The 15,957-nt window shown below is 37.8% G+C and overlaps 1 protein-coding gene across 1 annotated transcript in view; it reads right to left on the minus strand.

Moving 5' to 3' along the window:
• olfml2a (olfactomedin-like 2A) overlaps positions 1–6,889 on the minus strand; it is a 41,449-nt gene extending 34,560 nt beyond the window's left edge. Inside the window, exon 1 of the mRNA XM_030144195.1 lies at positions 6,821–6,889. Within this exon, the coding sequence (XP_030000055.1) occupies positions 6,821–6,889 (69 nt within the window). The remainder of the gene's footprint in view (positions 1–6,820) is intronic.
• Between the last annotated feature and the right edge of the window lie 9,068 nt (positions 6,890–15,957).

Consider the following 15,957-nt stretch of genomic DNA (forward strand, 5'->3'; position numbering starts at 1 on the left):
TGCTCAAAAGCTGAAAAAGATACTTTTTAATTGTTAGTGTGTGTCTGGTGACCTCAACCATGACTGGAATGACAGATGCTGCCAAGGCCTTTCCTCCAGATGGCTTGCTACAACAGATGGTTTAAGGGAGATGCTACAAACATAATCACTTTACTGTGAAAGATTCAGAACCACAAGAAGGGATTTAACCATTTTCCATCTACTGGTAGGCACTGTTAGGGTAGCTGTGAGAAAGTTTGGTTTGTGAAGGTGACAAGCAAATGTACAGGAGATTCTACAACCACAAGCTTTGACAACACCCCATTTGGTGATAAGCAGCCACTGTTGTACAGGATTTTGGAAACCTAGTTTAAGATTAAAATATTGATGCTGGCTGATTCTCTACATCTGGAGCCAGTACCTGTGAAATCTGTTATTCGTGCATCATAGTGAAAAACTGACGTTCGCTGGGAAACTAACACATTTTCCAAAAACACCCTTTAGTTATGACATGAGACCTATGGAATCTCAAAATACACCAGTATTTGATGTTTCCCACCTCCCTAGTCACTTGTAAAAGTTGCATACTAGATCACAATTTGGCTTAAATTATTCTCAAAGAAACAAACCCATGTTTAAGCTGTTTAGAAATAGTAAATCCATCCAACAAGTGAAGAAAATTAAGCTACTGGGAATAACTTAGAATAATAAACTACTCCGGTCAAAACACATCGACACAGTCTTCAATAAAATGGGAACAGTATTAGTTGTACTTAAGGAGATGTTGAAAATACTTGACATCTGAATTAATTAATTTTGTCATAAATACTGTTATTCTTTTGCAGCTTGATTATAACCAGACATGAGCGAATATCAAAAAGAAGAAAGACGAGCTTCAGCTATTCGTAACACAGCAGAATGTCTTGTTCTCCATCCGTATGGTGGAATTAAATAGCATGATATTTTTGTGATGTGGTTAGAAATTGAAGTAAGGATGACAGCTGCACTTTTATGTGTAACATGGAACATTTTTCAACTCCAACAAACTAGTAAAATCAAATAATGCTTAATTGAGGGTCATATACACACCAAAAAGGCAACAGAAAGCCAACTTTCAGTCTCAAAGGTAGTGTTCTTACATGGATAGACATATATGGAGCAATGAAAACATGGAATTCCTTACCACTATTAGATTAATTAACACAGAAATCTATGTATAATTTGCAAATACAAAAACGCCAAGGAGCATCATCAGTGTTATGTAAAGACTATAACGTCTAATACGCTTTGGGGTGCAGCAGTTTGGATTCAACAATAAATAGGAATCGATTTCCTTTAAAATTTCTGTGACAAATCTGCTTTTGGCTCAACCCCCTGAATTCAGGCTTTTGGTGCTTAGAGCATAGAGCACTGTTCTTCCTTCATGAGAAAACCCTAAAACTCTGCACGGTGAAAGTCAGAGATTACAGTGAACTAATTTCAGTAGAGGGGACTTTGCGTCAGGAAAGTGTAACGGCCTCAGATCCGAGCTTTGAACTTGTCATGGTTTTTCATTTCCCAACTATCTGGTGTCAGTAGGACCTGATAAACACAAATGATGTAATATAGAAACAATGGGTTTATTTTACTCTAAACCTCAGTGTGTAACAAGGATTAACACTGAAGTACTTCAATATCTGAACATGACCGTGCAAAAAAACTAAGCTAAAAGGCTTCATTTGTTCAATTCACTTCACTTTTGAAGGGGATCAGTTGTATTCATGTATTTATGTCTGAACAGCACTGTTTTCTGCAAAACACAATTGTTTTCAATCGGACTTTTACAGTGAAGTCCAAATGTATTTCAGTGGCCTCATTAGTAACATCTGAGCATTTCTCAAAATTGTGACATTTGCACCATAACTCCAAATATTATGAAGCATACATATCATACATTTCAAGTGTTGACTATGACAATGAGTTTAACAGGAGAGGCTTAAAGTAGTAGTTACAAAAACCCCAAAATGCAACATCCTAATAAGGTCACAGGATCTTAAGAGGATATGCTGATTGTAGACCTGTCATGGAAATCTCTGTCAGTGACTTTTACTTAAATTATGTTGTAGATGTCAACTGAAGAACAGTTAAAGTTTAAAAGACATTTATCAGCAAATGATTCCAATGCAGAGTCAGTTTGTTTCACTGACAAAACGTTTAGCAATCAATACTTCCTGCATTGGCAAAGAGCTCTCAGTTTGGGTGGTCCTGGTCCACACATGCCTTCTTGTAGGTGCATCATTGGCGAGAAGCATCAATATGTAGAATTCAGATAAAAACAGGGTAAATATGAAAATCTTACATGGTGATAAATGGTAGTTTCAGGAGAGAGGGAAGAATGGAATATTTTGCTTGTATTGCCTTTGCACTCTTAGACTCTGCATTAAATGTCCATCAAACATCTAAGCAGGTTAAAAGCCTACAATATGGTATATGTTGATTTTTACCATTTTTGGAGAAAAGCAAACTTGTTTCAGGCCGTGGTCATGTGCATGGTTGTGCACCTGCAGGTCCGATGCTGACTGGTAACCCACTCAACCAAAGACACTTTCTTACTGGATCATTGCCTCAGTTTGACAGCCTCTCGCTTGCAGCTCTGTTTTAACCACAAACAGAGAGACTTTTAACTCTGCGCGGACTGATAATGTTGACACTTCATCAAACTCCATGTGACAGCCCCAATTAAACGCAGCGGTGTTGACATAACATGGCATCACGTACTGTCATTTCATGCTCCTTCCAGCCTATCGTCTGGGCTCTGGATCGTTTCTTTCAGACTGAGCATCTCAGCCCGCCGTCTGCCTCTCTCTAGCCCTCAGTTGACCTTGTGCTGATTGTCCTCGGGTTTGTTTACAACCAAAACACAAAGCAGGTGCACGCGCTGATTCCCACGCCACCCCACGGTGCCCTCTGTGCCCTCATCTGAGTGGGCTTTGTCTCTCATTAATGCCAGTGCTCCCAGACAGGCTGGAGAAACTCAGCAGACAACTCCTAAAATCTGTGATACTGAAACATGAGCAGGCATGTCGTTGTGAGATCATACTATGTCTGTGGTGTCAAACATATGGCCCATGGGCCAAAACTGGCCATCCGAAGGCTCCAATCTGGCCAGTAGGATGAATTTGTGAAATGCAAAAATTACATCTTTATTAAAATCATTTTTGTTCAGGGGCCACATACAGAGCAATATGATCTAAAGTGGATCAGACCAATAAAATACTATCATAATAACCTAGAAATAATGGCATGTTTGTTCTTGTTATTGGTTAATTTGATCGTATCGGTTGGCTTTTTTTATTTGTTTATTTCTGTTCATTCATTCATTCATCGTCAGAACCGCTTTATCCTCAGGATGGTCATGGGGGTTCTGGAGCCTATCCCAGCTACCTATGGGTGAAGGCGGGTTCACCCCAGATGACTCATCAGTTCATCGCAGAGCTGACATATAGAGACACACAACCAATCACTCTCGCATTCACAACCAGTCTCGCCCATGGCAATTTGGGTTAACCAATTAACCCATCAGTGCAGTCTTTGGGTGGTGGGAAGAAGCTGGAGTACCCCAGAGAACCCACGCAAACACGGGGAGAACACACAAACTCCACACAAAAAGGTCCCCCCCATCGGCTGGTGTTGGAATCATACACAGGACCTTGTTCTTGTAATTCTTTATTTTGTTCATATTTGTAGTTTTTTTTTTTTTCCTATTAATTGTGTCCATGTTTATTTCAAATTTCTCAAAATTACTGTAAGCTGTAATGCACATGTGTAAATGGTAAATTGAGACATAATAGTTTTTCTAATTGCACTTTTTGACACCCCTGTACTGTGTACTCTTTACAATGTTGTCATCATTTTATGAGCTTTAGTAATGAATTTTATTTTTGGTGAAAATAAAGTAATGAAGTATCTAACAAAAACTAATAGGAAAGTAAAGAATGACGTGTAACATAAGGAGCTTAACAGTCATGACCATACATTAATATTTTACAGATACATAATCATAAAGTTTTCATGATGGATGATAATTGCACATTCAACCTTCTCTAATGCAGTTGCATTAGGAGCTTCAGTTAAATCTAAACTGAAGATCCTGCATCAAGTTTATTGGTCATAACATTTACTTCTGGTTCTTCATTATGAGTACAAAAGTAAGGTGGAAGACATTGTGCTTGAGATCAATAATCCCTTTTGTCATGCTCTGATATATTTGAAGTGATCCGCTCAACCGTATATCACTGTTAACATTTACTACCGCTCCTATTAAAACTTCATAGCTTCAATGTTACTTCGCCTAGGTCACTGGATAGATTGTATAGTCCCTTTGCAACATGAATGAATCTAACACACAATTTTAACATTGGCGCTGTATTATAAGTTGCAACGGTTCTTGTCACTCATTGTTTTATTTTGAAACGTCATATCAGCTGTGTGCATATAGCATAGTCAAGTTAAATACACACCTTTGTCACACTGCTATCCAAAAGTGTGCACATATACAAAACAACAAAAAAAAAAAACAAACAGAAACTATTAAACCATCAAAACAGAAAAACACATAAAAGCAATAGATGCACAGTACTGACAAAATTTCTAATACATTCATTAAATTCATTTGACAAGTTAATCATGGCCTTTCAGAGCCTACATAAGTACTAAGGGGGGGCCACTGCTTTACAAACTTGATCAAAGTTTTTTGTAATAAACTGGAAAACCTCTCCTAGTAATTTATCAAGCCACACTGATAATGTAGATGCATGCACATCAATAAAACATGTAGCTTTGAAAGGTGTGCTGCATGCAACCATGATATAGTGGTTTTGCCTTCTGACCAGACAAGAAGTTAATACCAAGGACACATAGGTTAGGATCAACTTTTTTTTCAGTACCAAGAAATTTCTCAATCTCTCAATCTCACACTCCTCACTGCCACACCGCCCACCTGAACGCCAGCCTTCTCACAGGGGGAATTTAACTTAATCTAAAGCTGGACAATGAACTAGCAAAATCTTTATTTTGCACACAATAGCAGCAGAAACGTGTAAGAAATATGAACAAAACATGATCTACTATCAATTACATTCTACTAGTGGCAGCAGACAACCTACAAGCCTGGAAAATATCTGGGGAAAAGGCTGTTGTATTGAACCTTCTTTTTTTTTATTGCAGAAACTGCTGATACAGCATTTTCAGACCTTGAACAATGCAAAGAAAATAAGTACATATTCTTAAATAAATTATTATATTTAAGTCAGAAATCATTATTTCATGGCATTACCCTGGTTTCCAATCACAGCGTTCATTCATCTTGTCATTCCCTCCACAAGTTTTTCACATGGCTCTCGGTTGCTTTATGCCACTGTTGGCACAAAAATTCAACTGGCTCATTGTTGCGCAATGGCTTGTGACCATCTGTCTTCCACCTCATCACATTCAGAGGTTTTAAACTGGGTTAGAGTCAGGAAGTTGGCACTGGTCTCTTAATTGTCAAAGCTGTAATCAAGGAGTCCAACTATTAACAGGCTACTGCTCCTATACTGCTCTCACAGTTAAGTCGCCACTCTAAATTTCACTACTAATTTTATCACTAATGCAACTACATGTCTGCACATATAATCACTAGCGCTGACAATTCTACCTATTATGGCCTTATGAGACATTTAGCATATGATCCACAGTCTCCAAATGTGTGATTCTACAACCATGGACACTATCTAATGCTTTGCTCCACATTTTGGAATCAGACTCTCTAGATTTGCTCCCATTCAGCTTCAGAACATCAGTAAAGTCCAACACAGATGTGGACAGTCGGTGTTCCAGTTCATCCCAAAGATATTGGAAAGGAGTTGAGGTCAGACCAGTCGAGTTCCTCCAGAGTACAGAGAAGGAGCTGGCTTTGTGAGGTCTTATCATGTTGAACAGCAATGGTGGATGAGCTGTTTTCACTAAGCTGGAGCCTCTGTAATATCACTCTGATCTCCTTGGAAGTGCATGGCAGACTTAAGAACATAAAACAACACAATCCAAACACTTGAACCAAACAGGAAGGTGTAAATACCACTTATTCTACTGCTAATAATCCCACATATTCCTTCTATTATTGGTGGTATTAACAAGAGTTACTGCTGAATCCCTCTACACTTACAACACTAGTGGGAGTTGTGCCGGTTCTAACTTACTTAAGTGCTGATTACAACTCTTTTACGCGTCAGATATTAATGACAGTGCGTCTGATTTCCTTCTATATAACATGCCCTGTACGTGTATCTTATCTTTGCGTAATGTGTGTGCGTATTTATGGGTGTGGAGAGCCGGATTAGGCTGAGGGGAGAGTGAGAGGTTACCGGAGTCCAGCAGCTGTACAAACACCAGCAGCCAGATATTACTGTTACCCCACTGGGTGCCATCTCTCCCACAACTCGCTGGCATCAGGCCTGCGCGCACTGGACGTATCATTACATAAACCTATTGTTACCAGTGTCACACAAAGGCTCTTATTGGGAGGATTACCTTGACTCATAAAAAATGACACTTAACCCGAAACATCTGCCGACCTTAGACAGAAAATTTAAAGGTCTGGCTGGAGGAAAATGTTGGGTATAGGTCAAGTCACTTATTTGTCTGAAACAGAGGCACCGTGACATAGAACATGAGTCAGGTGAGAGGTGAGGTGTAGACAGAACAGAGGTGGAGAATAGGTTCCCTTGTCTTTACAGTTGTACTAAACACTTAGAAGATACTTTGATTTACTTCGTGTATTTATTGAAATTTGTAACTAATACAATCTGCGTGACATTTCTCTTACCTTGCTCTGTGAAGACGCATCCTTACACAAAACTAGAAGACAGGCAAACAAGTTCGTGTATCTCCACATTTTCTCTTCTGATTGTGCGCGTAAAGTTGAGGAATCCAAATCTGGACAGTCGCTACATTCAGTCCGTCAGGTGCAAAAGTGAGCCTATTTTAGCTCCATGTCTTTACTTTGCGCGGAGAGGATCATGCAGTGTGTGTCCGTCTGTGTGTGAGGATGTCAGTGGACTGTGCTGTGCGCCCTGTCCTCAGCTCGGCGCACTGTGCGCATCATCTGTCATCCACAGATGGGAGGGGTTTACGCACAAACACAATTGCTGTCAATGCGTGTTTGGTCTGCAATAAAAGGTGGGGTTTCCAAAACAACAACAACAACCACAACAACAACCACAACAACAACAACAACAACAATAATAATAATAATAGAATATATACATTTTCTGCTTTTATTATTATTATGTAGTGTATATATTGAATTTCATAATTTTTGTAAGGCAAGGTAAGTTTATTTGTATAGCACATTTCATGTACATGACAATTCAAAGTGCTTTACATCAAACATAAAGCATCACAAGGGAGGCATAAAATTACATTTAAGATGAGAGAAAGTTAAAATAAAAGACATTAATTACATTAAAAACATTAACATTACAACTAAAATAGACATTACAATTATTAGCGTTAAAATGTGATTTTAAAGTTCATTTTAAAGACATTATCTTAGAGTTTAAGAGAAAGTTGCGGTAAACAATAGTGTTTTCAGGCCTGATTTAAATAAATAATGATTGTAGTCCAGTATATGAGTGTTGTGTAATATGATGGGTATAAATGAATAAATTGTGGTGAAGTAAAAACAATATTCCTTTATGAGCGCAAAACGGCCATCACTCATAAATTAGCAGTTGTTCTGGCACCATCTACTGGTTAATGTCTACTTTTCACTTCAGAAAAGCAGTTAAGATACAAGCTTCTACTTCAACTAATTCAAACAATCAATAATGATGTGTGTTGCAATGAAGGAAATCTTCATCTCTCTGGATAAAGAGAATATGACATAAATAATATAATAGTCAAATATCAATGTATTTGGAACAAATTTAGTTTATTTATGAGAATTTTTTTTTTAAATGAACCCAGAATGACAGCACAAAACTATGTCACTTTCCAAACATTCACACTCATAAAAATATAAGTTTGGTGTAGATTATTGTAATTAATTTTTTTTGGACCAGATATTAACCTTCCCTTGACTTCACCCTGCTGCTACTGTAAATAGATTGACAATGTACACTTTATGTTCTGCTATAGTTTATTCTTTACACCACCTATTTATTCTTATTTATTCTATTTCTACTTCTTTTTTTTAATTGCATGACATCTAACAAGGTGAGAGAGAAACAGTATCTCAATTTTCTGTATGTTCTGTACATCTAGTGAATTGACAATAAATAATCTTTGAATCTTTTGAATCTTTGGCCTGGTATAAGCAAAACTACAGGAAATAGGCAACAGCAGTGGCAAGGCACTTTCTGAAATGAGAATACATAGCATTTTAAAAAAAAGAAAAGAAAAACATCAGCCTGTCAGAAAACATCACATTGACGGCCATCACAATTAACCACCCCTACTCGGCATGTAAACATATCACAAAGCTGCCTTGCCTTTAGTGCTTTTAATATAACATTCATAGCACTCATAAAAATATGTCCAGAAAGTGAAAGCATAGTTTTGCTTGTTATTTTATGTATTTATTTAAAGATGTAATAGTGATATTGAATTTCGGACCATTACACTGAATGACAATTTTGCACCGCAAGAGATAATTTTACACATATGTTTGCAATTCATTTGCTTTAAATATAAGTGAAATCAAAAAGTAGACAAAATAGTTTAACTTTATATGTTCTAAATATATTCATTTCTATTGTTAATTTACTGTATCCGGACCCAAAAAATGGCTTGTCATGTGTTTGACCCAACATTACTAGGGGGCCAAGTGGGCAGGAACTGGAGAATTCACCACCAGACACAGAGACACTACTCATGGCTGCACAAGAACAGGCCCTGAACACCAGAGCAATAGAGGCCGGGGTTTACCACACCAGACAAGACTCCAGGTGTAGGCTGTGTGGAGAAACCCCTGAGACAGTCCAGCGCATCACAGCAGGTGTAAGATGGTGGCAGGGAACTCGTACATGGAACAGGATAACCAGGTAGAGAACATAGTGTACAGGAACATCTGTACTGAGTATGGACTGGAGGTCCCAGGGTCCAGATGAGAAACACCCAAGAAGGTGACAGAGAACAAACAAGCCAAGATCCTGTGGCACTTCCAGATTCAGACCAACAAGATGGTGATGTCCAATCAGTCTGACATAGTGGTGGTGGATAAACATCGGAAGACAGTGGAGGGGTAGATATAGCAATCCCAAGTGATAGCAGCATCAGAAAGAAAGAACATGAGAAGCTCGAGAAATACCAACGGCTGAAAGAGGAGATAGAGAAAATGAGGTGTGTGAAGGCAACAGTGGTCCCAGTAGTGATGGGGGCACTAGGGGCAGTGACCCCTAAACTAGGAGGATGGAACCAGCAGATACCAGGAACAACATCAAGGACATCCCATCAATATCACATCAAAGGACTTATATACATATTTTTTCAATTTATGAATTTATTTTTTCACATTAAACATACAAGAACATTTGGAGTCATTATTTATAGGTTATTATATTATTTTACTGGAGATCATATTGGTCTGTATGTGTCCCCTGAACTAAAACAAGTTTGACACCTTTGACTCTTAAATTCAGTATAATTTTTGCACTTTGAAAATCCATATAGTGGGGCAAATTGGAACCTTTGGTGGGCCGGGTTTGGCCCACGGGCCGCATGTTTACCACTCCTGCTATTGTGTGTCTATGGACAGGTCCATCCACCCATGTCCACAGGCTGCTGTGGATCAGTGCCTTCCACTGCCCTAATGTCCCATATGCTACTGGAAAGACCAAAGTCTTTTCTTCCAGCAGGATCTGGAACTTTTCCGATTGCACAAACAGTGACGGACATCGAAATCGCGTGTGTATACAGATGCATTTGAAGAGTTTTTCCTGTGAAAAACAATGAAAACCTGACATTTTCGCTAATTTGTATAAACCACCTGGTCAGGACGTGAAAAGAGGACATGTCCAGACAAAAGAGGACGTTTGGTCACCTTACCTGGGACTCTTATTTTTTGGGGCATTTGGCCTTGGGGTGAGGTTATGTCCTGCATCACTGATGTGTTTGATGTGGGTCGGCATGATGTCATAATCCGGTTATCCCCTAATCCTAACCCATAACCCAGAGTTTTTGATATAAACAGAGTCACAACACTTCCATAGACTCCCGCTGTAAAACATGGCGGACAAAATATGGACCTACTTCCGGGTTATGGAGGGGCCGATAGTTCCTGCATTGGGTGTAAAGCTGTAGGAACACATTCATTTCTATTGCAGCTGATCTAGCAATTCCAGTGCTAAATTAATAAGATATCGTCATCTTTCAAATTATCAAGTGTATTTCCTGTATTAGTGGACATTTATGTTATAAATTCTGTTTTATTTGGTATGTGTTAGAGTTTGTATACATTTATATCTTAAACTACTGTTATGTTGGATTTTCAGCTGTAGCCCTATAGTTTGCTAGCTTGACTTGTCCAGCTGTTAAGATTTAACCACTATAACTACAAATTAGGGATGGGAATCATTAAGAATTTAACAATTCCGATTCCATTATCAATATTGCTTATAGATCCGATTCCTTATCGATTCTCTTATCGATTCTCATTGGGTGAGGGAATAAAAGAGTACAAACAGGTGTGTTTGCATTAACTGTCTTTTATATTTCCATCTCTGCACAGAAAATATACCATATAAAGTATGTACAAATAATAATAACAGATGATGCCGGGCCCGGTTGTGTGTGTGTGTGTGTGTGTTTGGGGGCGGGGGGCGTATAGTGAAAGTGAAACTGAAGATGCTTTACTAATTCCTCTATTGCCGCATTTCTACCACGTGGAACCGGTTTGACTCGGTTCGGCTTGTCTCCCGTTGTTGTGCACCTCATTTCCTTTCCCTTCTTACCTTCGGAAACTTGTATTTGAGGAGTTACGATGTTTGTTGCCCACACCGGAACCGGCCCGGTGCAGCTACATTCACAAGCACCGCTAAGTAGAGTATCAAATATGTGACATTCCTGTAAATGATTCACATGCTGTGGACAAATGTTTGAGGATATTGGAGGGATTCCACCCTTTTGAAGACATGGAAGCTTTGCAAGTGTTCCAAGTAAGTGGACCTGGTGTTGTCTTGTTAGACCGTTTCTGCCTCAACGCCATGTTGGCTACGTTCTGACCAAAACAATGCAGGGTATGTGTGACGTCATCGCACATGCACAACAAAGGCGGAATCAATAAGCAGAATCGTTAAGCAGGCAGGCAAACGATTCCAAGGAATTGAGCTACTGGGAATCGGTTCTCAAAAAGAACCGGTTCTCGATTCCCATCCCTACTACAAATTGTAGAGTTTTTAAGATAAGGTAACGTTAGTCCAAATGTTGTCATCAGTGGGTTTTACTTTAGTTGTTTTGTTGAATGTGGTGGTGTTCGCTTAAGTTTGTCAGCTGAGGGAATTTACTAATTAGGAGGAGAGTTGCTGTAGAGTTGAGCTCTGCCAATAAAAGTTCAATAAAGTTATTATTCATGAGTTAAAGGAAGCGAAATTTCTATAAGTTGGCATTTGTAATCTCTGAGTCATCCTATAAGAATTCTATTGAGTTTTGAGTTTCCGTTTTGAGCGTCTGTGCTAACGCTAACATGCTAAGTTAGCTGATATGCTCTCCGCTGGTTAATGTCGTATTGTGTGTGTTATCAGAGCAGAGCTTGGCAGACACACAGTGTTGGGTGATTCTCTGAATTCGGTGCCTTTTGTGTCCCACAGGTTTACCTTAAATATTTTCACATACAGTAAACCACAAAATGCATTTTTAAGTCAGAAATGGAAAGGCCCATGTGTCTTTGACTATAACACACAAACATACTGTGAAAATCATTTTTTATTTATTTTTTTTATAGATTGCTGAAAGTGTAGAGGTCAGCCAAATATGCATGTCCCAAGTGACTAAAGTTATATTTTTACTGGATTTAAAACCAAGAATAAACAGTTGTACCCCAAAGTTTTTTATATTGATGAAATGACCGGATTTTTTTTACTTTAACCTACATAAAAGAAATCTGAGAAAAATACACAGTTTACTAATAAAATATCACTATTTAATCATGTCCCTCAGTTTCGCTCAACCCCGTAACAGAACACCAAACCCCCCTTTTTAAACATAATGGTTCAGTCCAACTTCCTCAGCACCCAGGAAGTGACATCACTCAAGTCTTCTCCAACTGACACTGTAAAGAGAGGTAGGTGTTAACATGCTTTCTTTCCTATATTTCATTGTTTTTATTGTCAGACTGGCATTGTCAAGTTCCCCCGTTCAACCCCGTTATGTGTATGAATGATATTTAATATTATTTTGGAAAAATCTAATGATAATGTTGGTAAAATATATTACATTCTTGTTTTCCTCATGCCATGTGGTGTCCCATATCCCAGCTAATGGAGATTTGTGGCTACTTTCAGCTAAAATAATCAACCCCATAACATTCAATCCCGTAACAAAAAATGCTCTTACGGGATTGAATCATTGTTACGGAGTTGAAGGTTGGACTGTTCTTGCTCTGTTATGTTATTTCATGTTCATTATTTTCAGATATGGGAAAGTACAATGCAGAAAGGCAAAGGGAGTACAGAGCGAGAATAAATTCAGATCCTGAGAAAAGGGAAGAATATCTCAGGAGGGAGCGTGCACGCAGGAAAACTTCTGTTAGTTCAAGATTTTAGAGAAGTTTACTGAAGTTTTTGTTTAGAGAATACAACAATGTACGTTTTTTATTCATTCATTAATTCATAATTCAATGAAGTTCCTTTTAATTTGCTTAAATGTTGGATTTCATTCAACCCTGTTACAGTGCGTTCAACCCCGTTACATTGTGCTCAACCCTGTTACTTGATACATTTTTATATATTTTTTGATAATAACAACTAATAGAAGATAAATGTTTGTTAAAATGTTAACAGCCCTTAGGGGACAAGTAGAAAATATATGGAAGCCTTATCTAATTTGAAGGTAAAAGTATTTTTTCATGATTTATGAAGACCAATTGTACATCAAATACCATATCGTAATAGTCACTCAAATAAAAAATAGTTAGAATAAAATAAAATACACTTACGATGAGTTATTTTACTCAAGGGACAGGTGTTCCCCAAGACACAGAGAGAATTAGTTTGAATATGTTTTCGGATAATATTCACACTGAAGTCAAAATGTCCTGTTATGGGGCTGATTTTAATACACCATATATGACAAACACAATCATAATACTGAATGACATTTAATGCCTAAGGTGGGAAAACATGTTTTCACAGAGGTTCAAATAGTCCTTCACCAAATGCAGTGTTCAAAAACATAGTCTTTTTTTTTTTTTTCCAGCAACCATGGACCCCAAATGGCACCGAATTCAGAGAATCACCCTGTTCACAGCTAACCACTGTTTTCTGCTTGTACCACAGTCCTGTAATAGTAAAACTTAAAAATGGTAAATTGTCCATCTCCTTACCAGTACAGTACAACTGCAGAATGAATGAACTTGTAATATTAGCACCACTCACATAAGTGGTCTACCAAAGCTAACATGAACCTTTCCCCCCAAAATTTAAGTTTTCAAAGTATTAAATGCAGTCCTTTCAGTGGTCAACCCCACTACTCAAAAGTATAACACACACAACAATACATACAGTAGCGACGCAACGGTTGTGTGTGGTTTATTTTCAGATTTACCATGCTCACTGCCGTTTGTCCCATAGAGGAACATGAGAGCGCTTGGTTTGTTTGGAACAATTCAGGCCTACATGAACGACATGATCACTGGAGCAGTGACATCAAAGCATGTCGTAACTCTCTTTATAAGGGCTCTACCCTAACCCCGCCCCCGAGCAAAATATGTACAACGAAATTCCCACCCTACCTTCCATTATTTTTGTCTTTTGTGTATTTGCTTTTTAGTTTATCACTCCAGTCTTGCTCTTTTTCTCTGTGACCTCAAGACCTCAAGCAGTTTACTCTTGTAAATTAAACAAATAAAATTAGTTGATAAATGGAGAGGAGAGTATAGCATCTGCATCGGAAACAGAGTGGATAAAAAACACCCAAATAAAAGCAACTTTAACTGAGTGCACCTGAGTAAAACAGGATTTGTGAGTAAAAATATTCAAACTACTGCAGCATGGTGTTACACAGGGGTCACCAACCCCGGTCCTCCAAATCTCCTATCCTGCATGTTTTAGATGTATCCCTCTTCCAACATGCCTGATTCAAGTAATAAGCCTATCATCAAGCTGTGCAGAAGCATGATAAGGACCGTCAGTTGTGCTGGAAGAGGGAAACATCTACAACATGCATGATAGTAGCTCTCGAAGACCAGGGTTGGTGACCCCTGGTGTAATGTCTGTTGCATGTTTTATCAAACCATCACAAGAGGGCGCTGTTCACTGTCAATTAGCCATATGAAACCTCAATGAAACTTGTTGCTGCTCCTGTAAATGTGATCAAATAACGATCAAGGTTAAACCACATGTAATTAAAGAGGTCATGTAACTGGATTAGGTTAGATTAGGCTGACTTTAGTATCCGCAAAGAGGAAAATTGTGTGTAATTCCAGAGAGAAACAGGATTTAGAGACAGAAACAACACAATCAACTAGTAAAAAAACATTTTTAAAAAAAGAAAGGAGAGCTTGGGGTCAGTTACAGGCATTTAATCCAGTTCACACTGAGTCTTTAACTCAATTTAAAAGACTTTCTTGCAGACATATTTTATAAAATGCCTTCTTGAGGGAAGCATCTTAAAATGGGAGTTCAGTGGATGACACAGATCACTTGTTACGTCTAGATTTTCCTTTTTGTTACTCACAACATGAGCTGCATCTGTATGTTTTGGATTATTTTACTCACTGTATTTACCTCTCACAGTTCAGCTTCACATCTGACATTCAGGTGTCTGTACTGAGCCACCATGTTAAAAGACACGGTGCCTTCAGTCAGATTCTTGTACATCTCAAGAATTTTATCTCATCTCTAAGTCCTTCAGTCTTACCTCTGCATTGTCTTTTAAAAAGGTTATCAGTCAAATGAAGGTGTCGATCTATGAAGGTACCCAAACATTTTCAGCATATTACTAAGTTTTGACATACATTTGTTGAGTAGTTACTGCACAGGGTCATTTATTTTGTCTTTACGTCACACTGTGTTGTAGGTTTTCGGTTAGTTTAGTCAAATGTATTTTTTTCAAAGTGTTTGTTATGTGTAGTTAAGTACAGAAACAATTGTGGGTCATATAGAAAGCATGAATCTCTTACCGCAGTGGTTCTCAAACTTTTTACAGTGGAGTACCCCCTGAATATACTTTTTTAGCCAAGTACCTCCAACTCTCGCTTCAGCATTTTTAATTGAAAAAAAATTAGGCAAAATTTGTTCCTGTGCCAAAGGTGTCTGTTTATATTTTCAAAACTTTGTAAACAAACAACATATATTTAACTGTAATATATATATATATATATATATAAAAATAACAAATTCTTTAAAGTAAATTTTGTGTATAAAATATAAACTGAAAAGTGCCCTCTTTCATTGATAAGAAAAATAGATAAATTGATCATTAATGAGTAAATGAACCTTTCATCAACAAAAATAATTACTTATCTACTCAAATAAACTCATTTTAAATAATATAAAATAGAAATGTTCTTAAAATGTTACCAAAGCTTAAACAAGATAATTGACAATAAAACTATTGTATTAATGTATTTATTGTGTTTTATATTTCAGCATTAATTCTCATTATTTATTTTGTATTCAGTACATGATAACTTATTTAATGTATTTTTCCCAAAAAAATTTCAAGTACCCACTGGGCTTCTTCCAAGTACCCTTGGGGGTATGTGTACCCTGTCTTACTATATCACTGCCTGGTTGTCAACTCATG

The sequence above is a fragment of the Sphaeramia orbicularis genome, chromosome 9 (genome assembly GCF_902148855.1).
Source record: "Sphaeramia orbicularis chromosome 9, fSphaOr1.1, whole genome shotgun sequence".
NCBI classification, from domain to species: Eukaryota; Metazoa; Chordata; class Actinopteri; order Kurtiformes; family Apogonidae; genus Sphaeramia; species Sphaeramia orbicularis.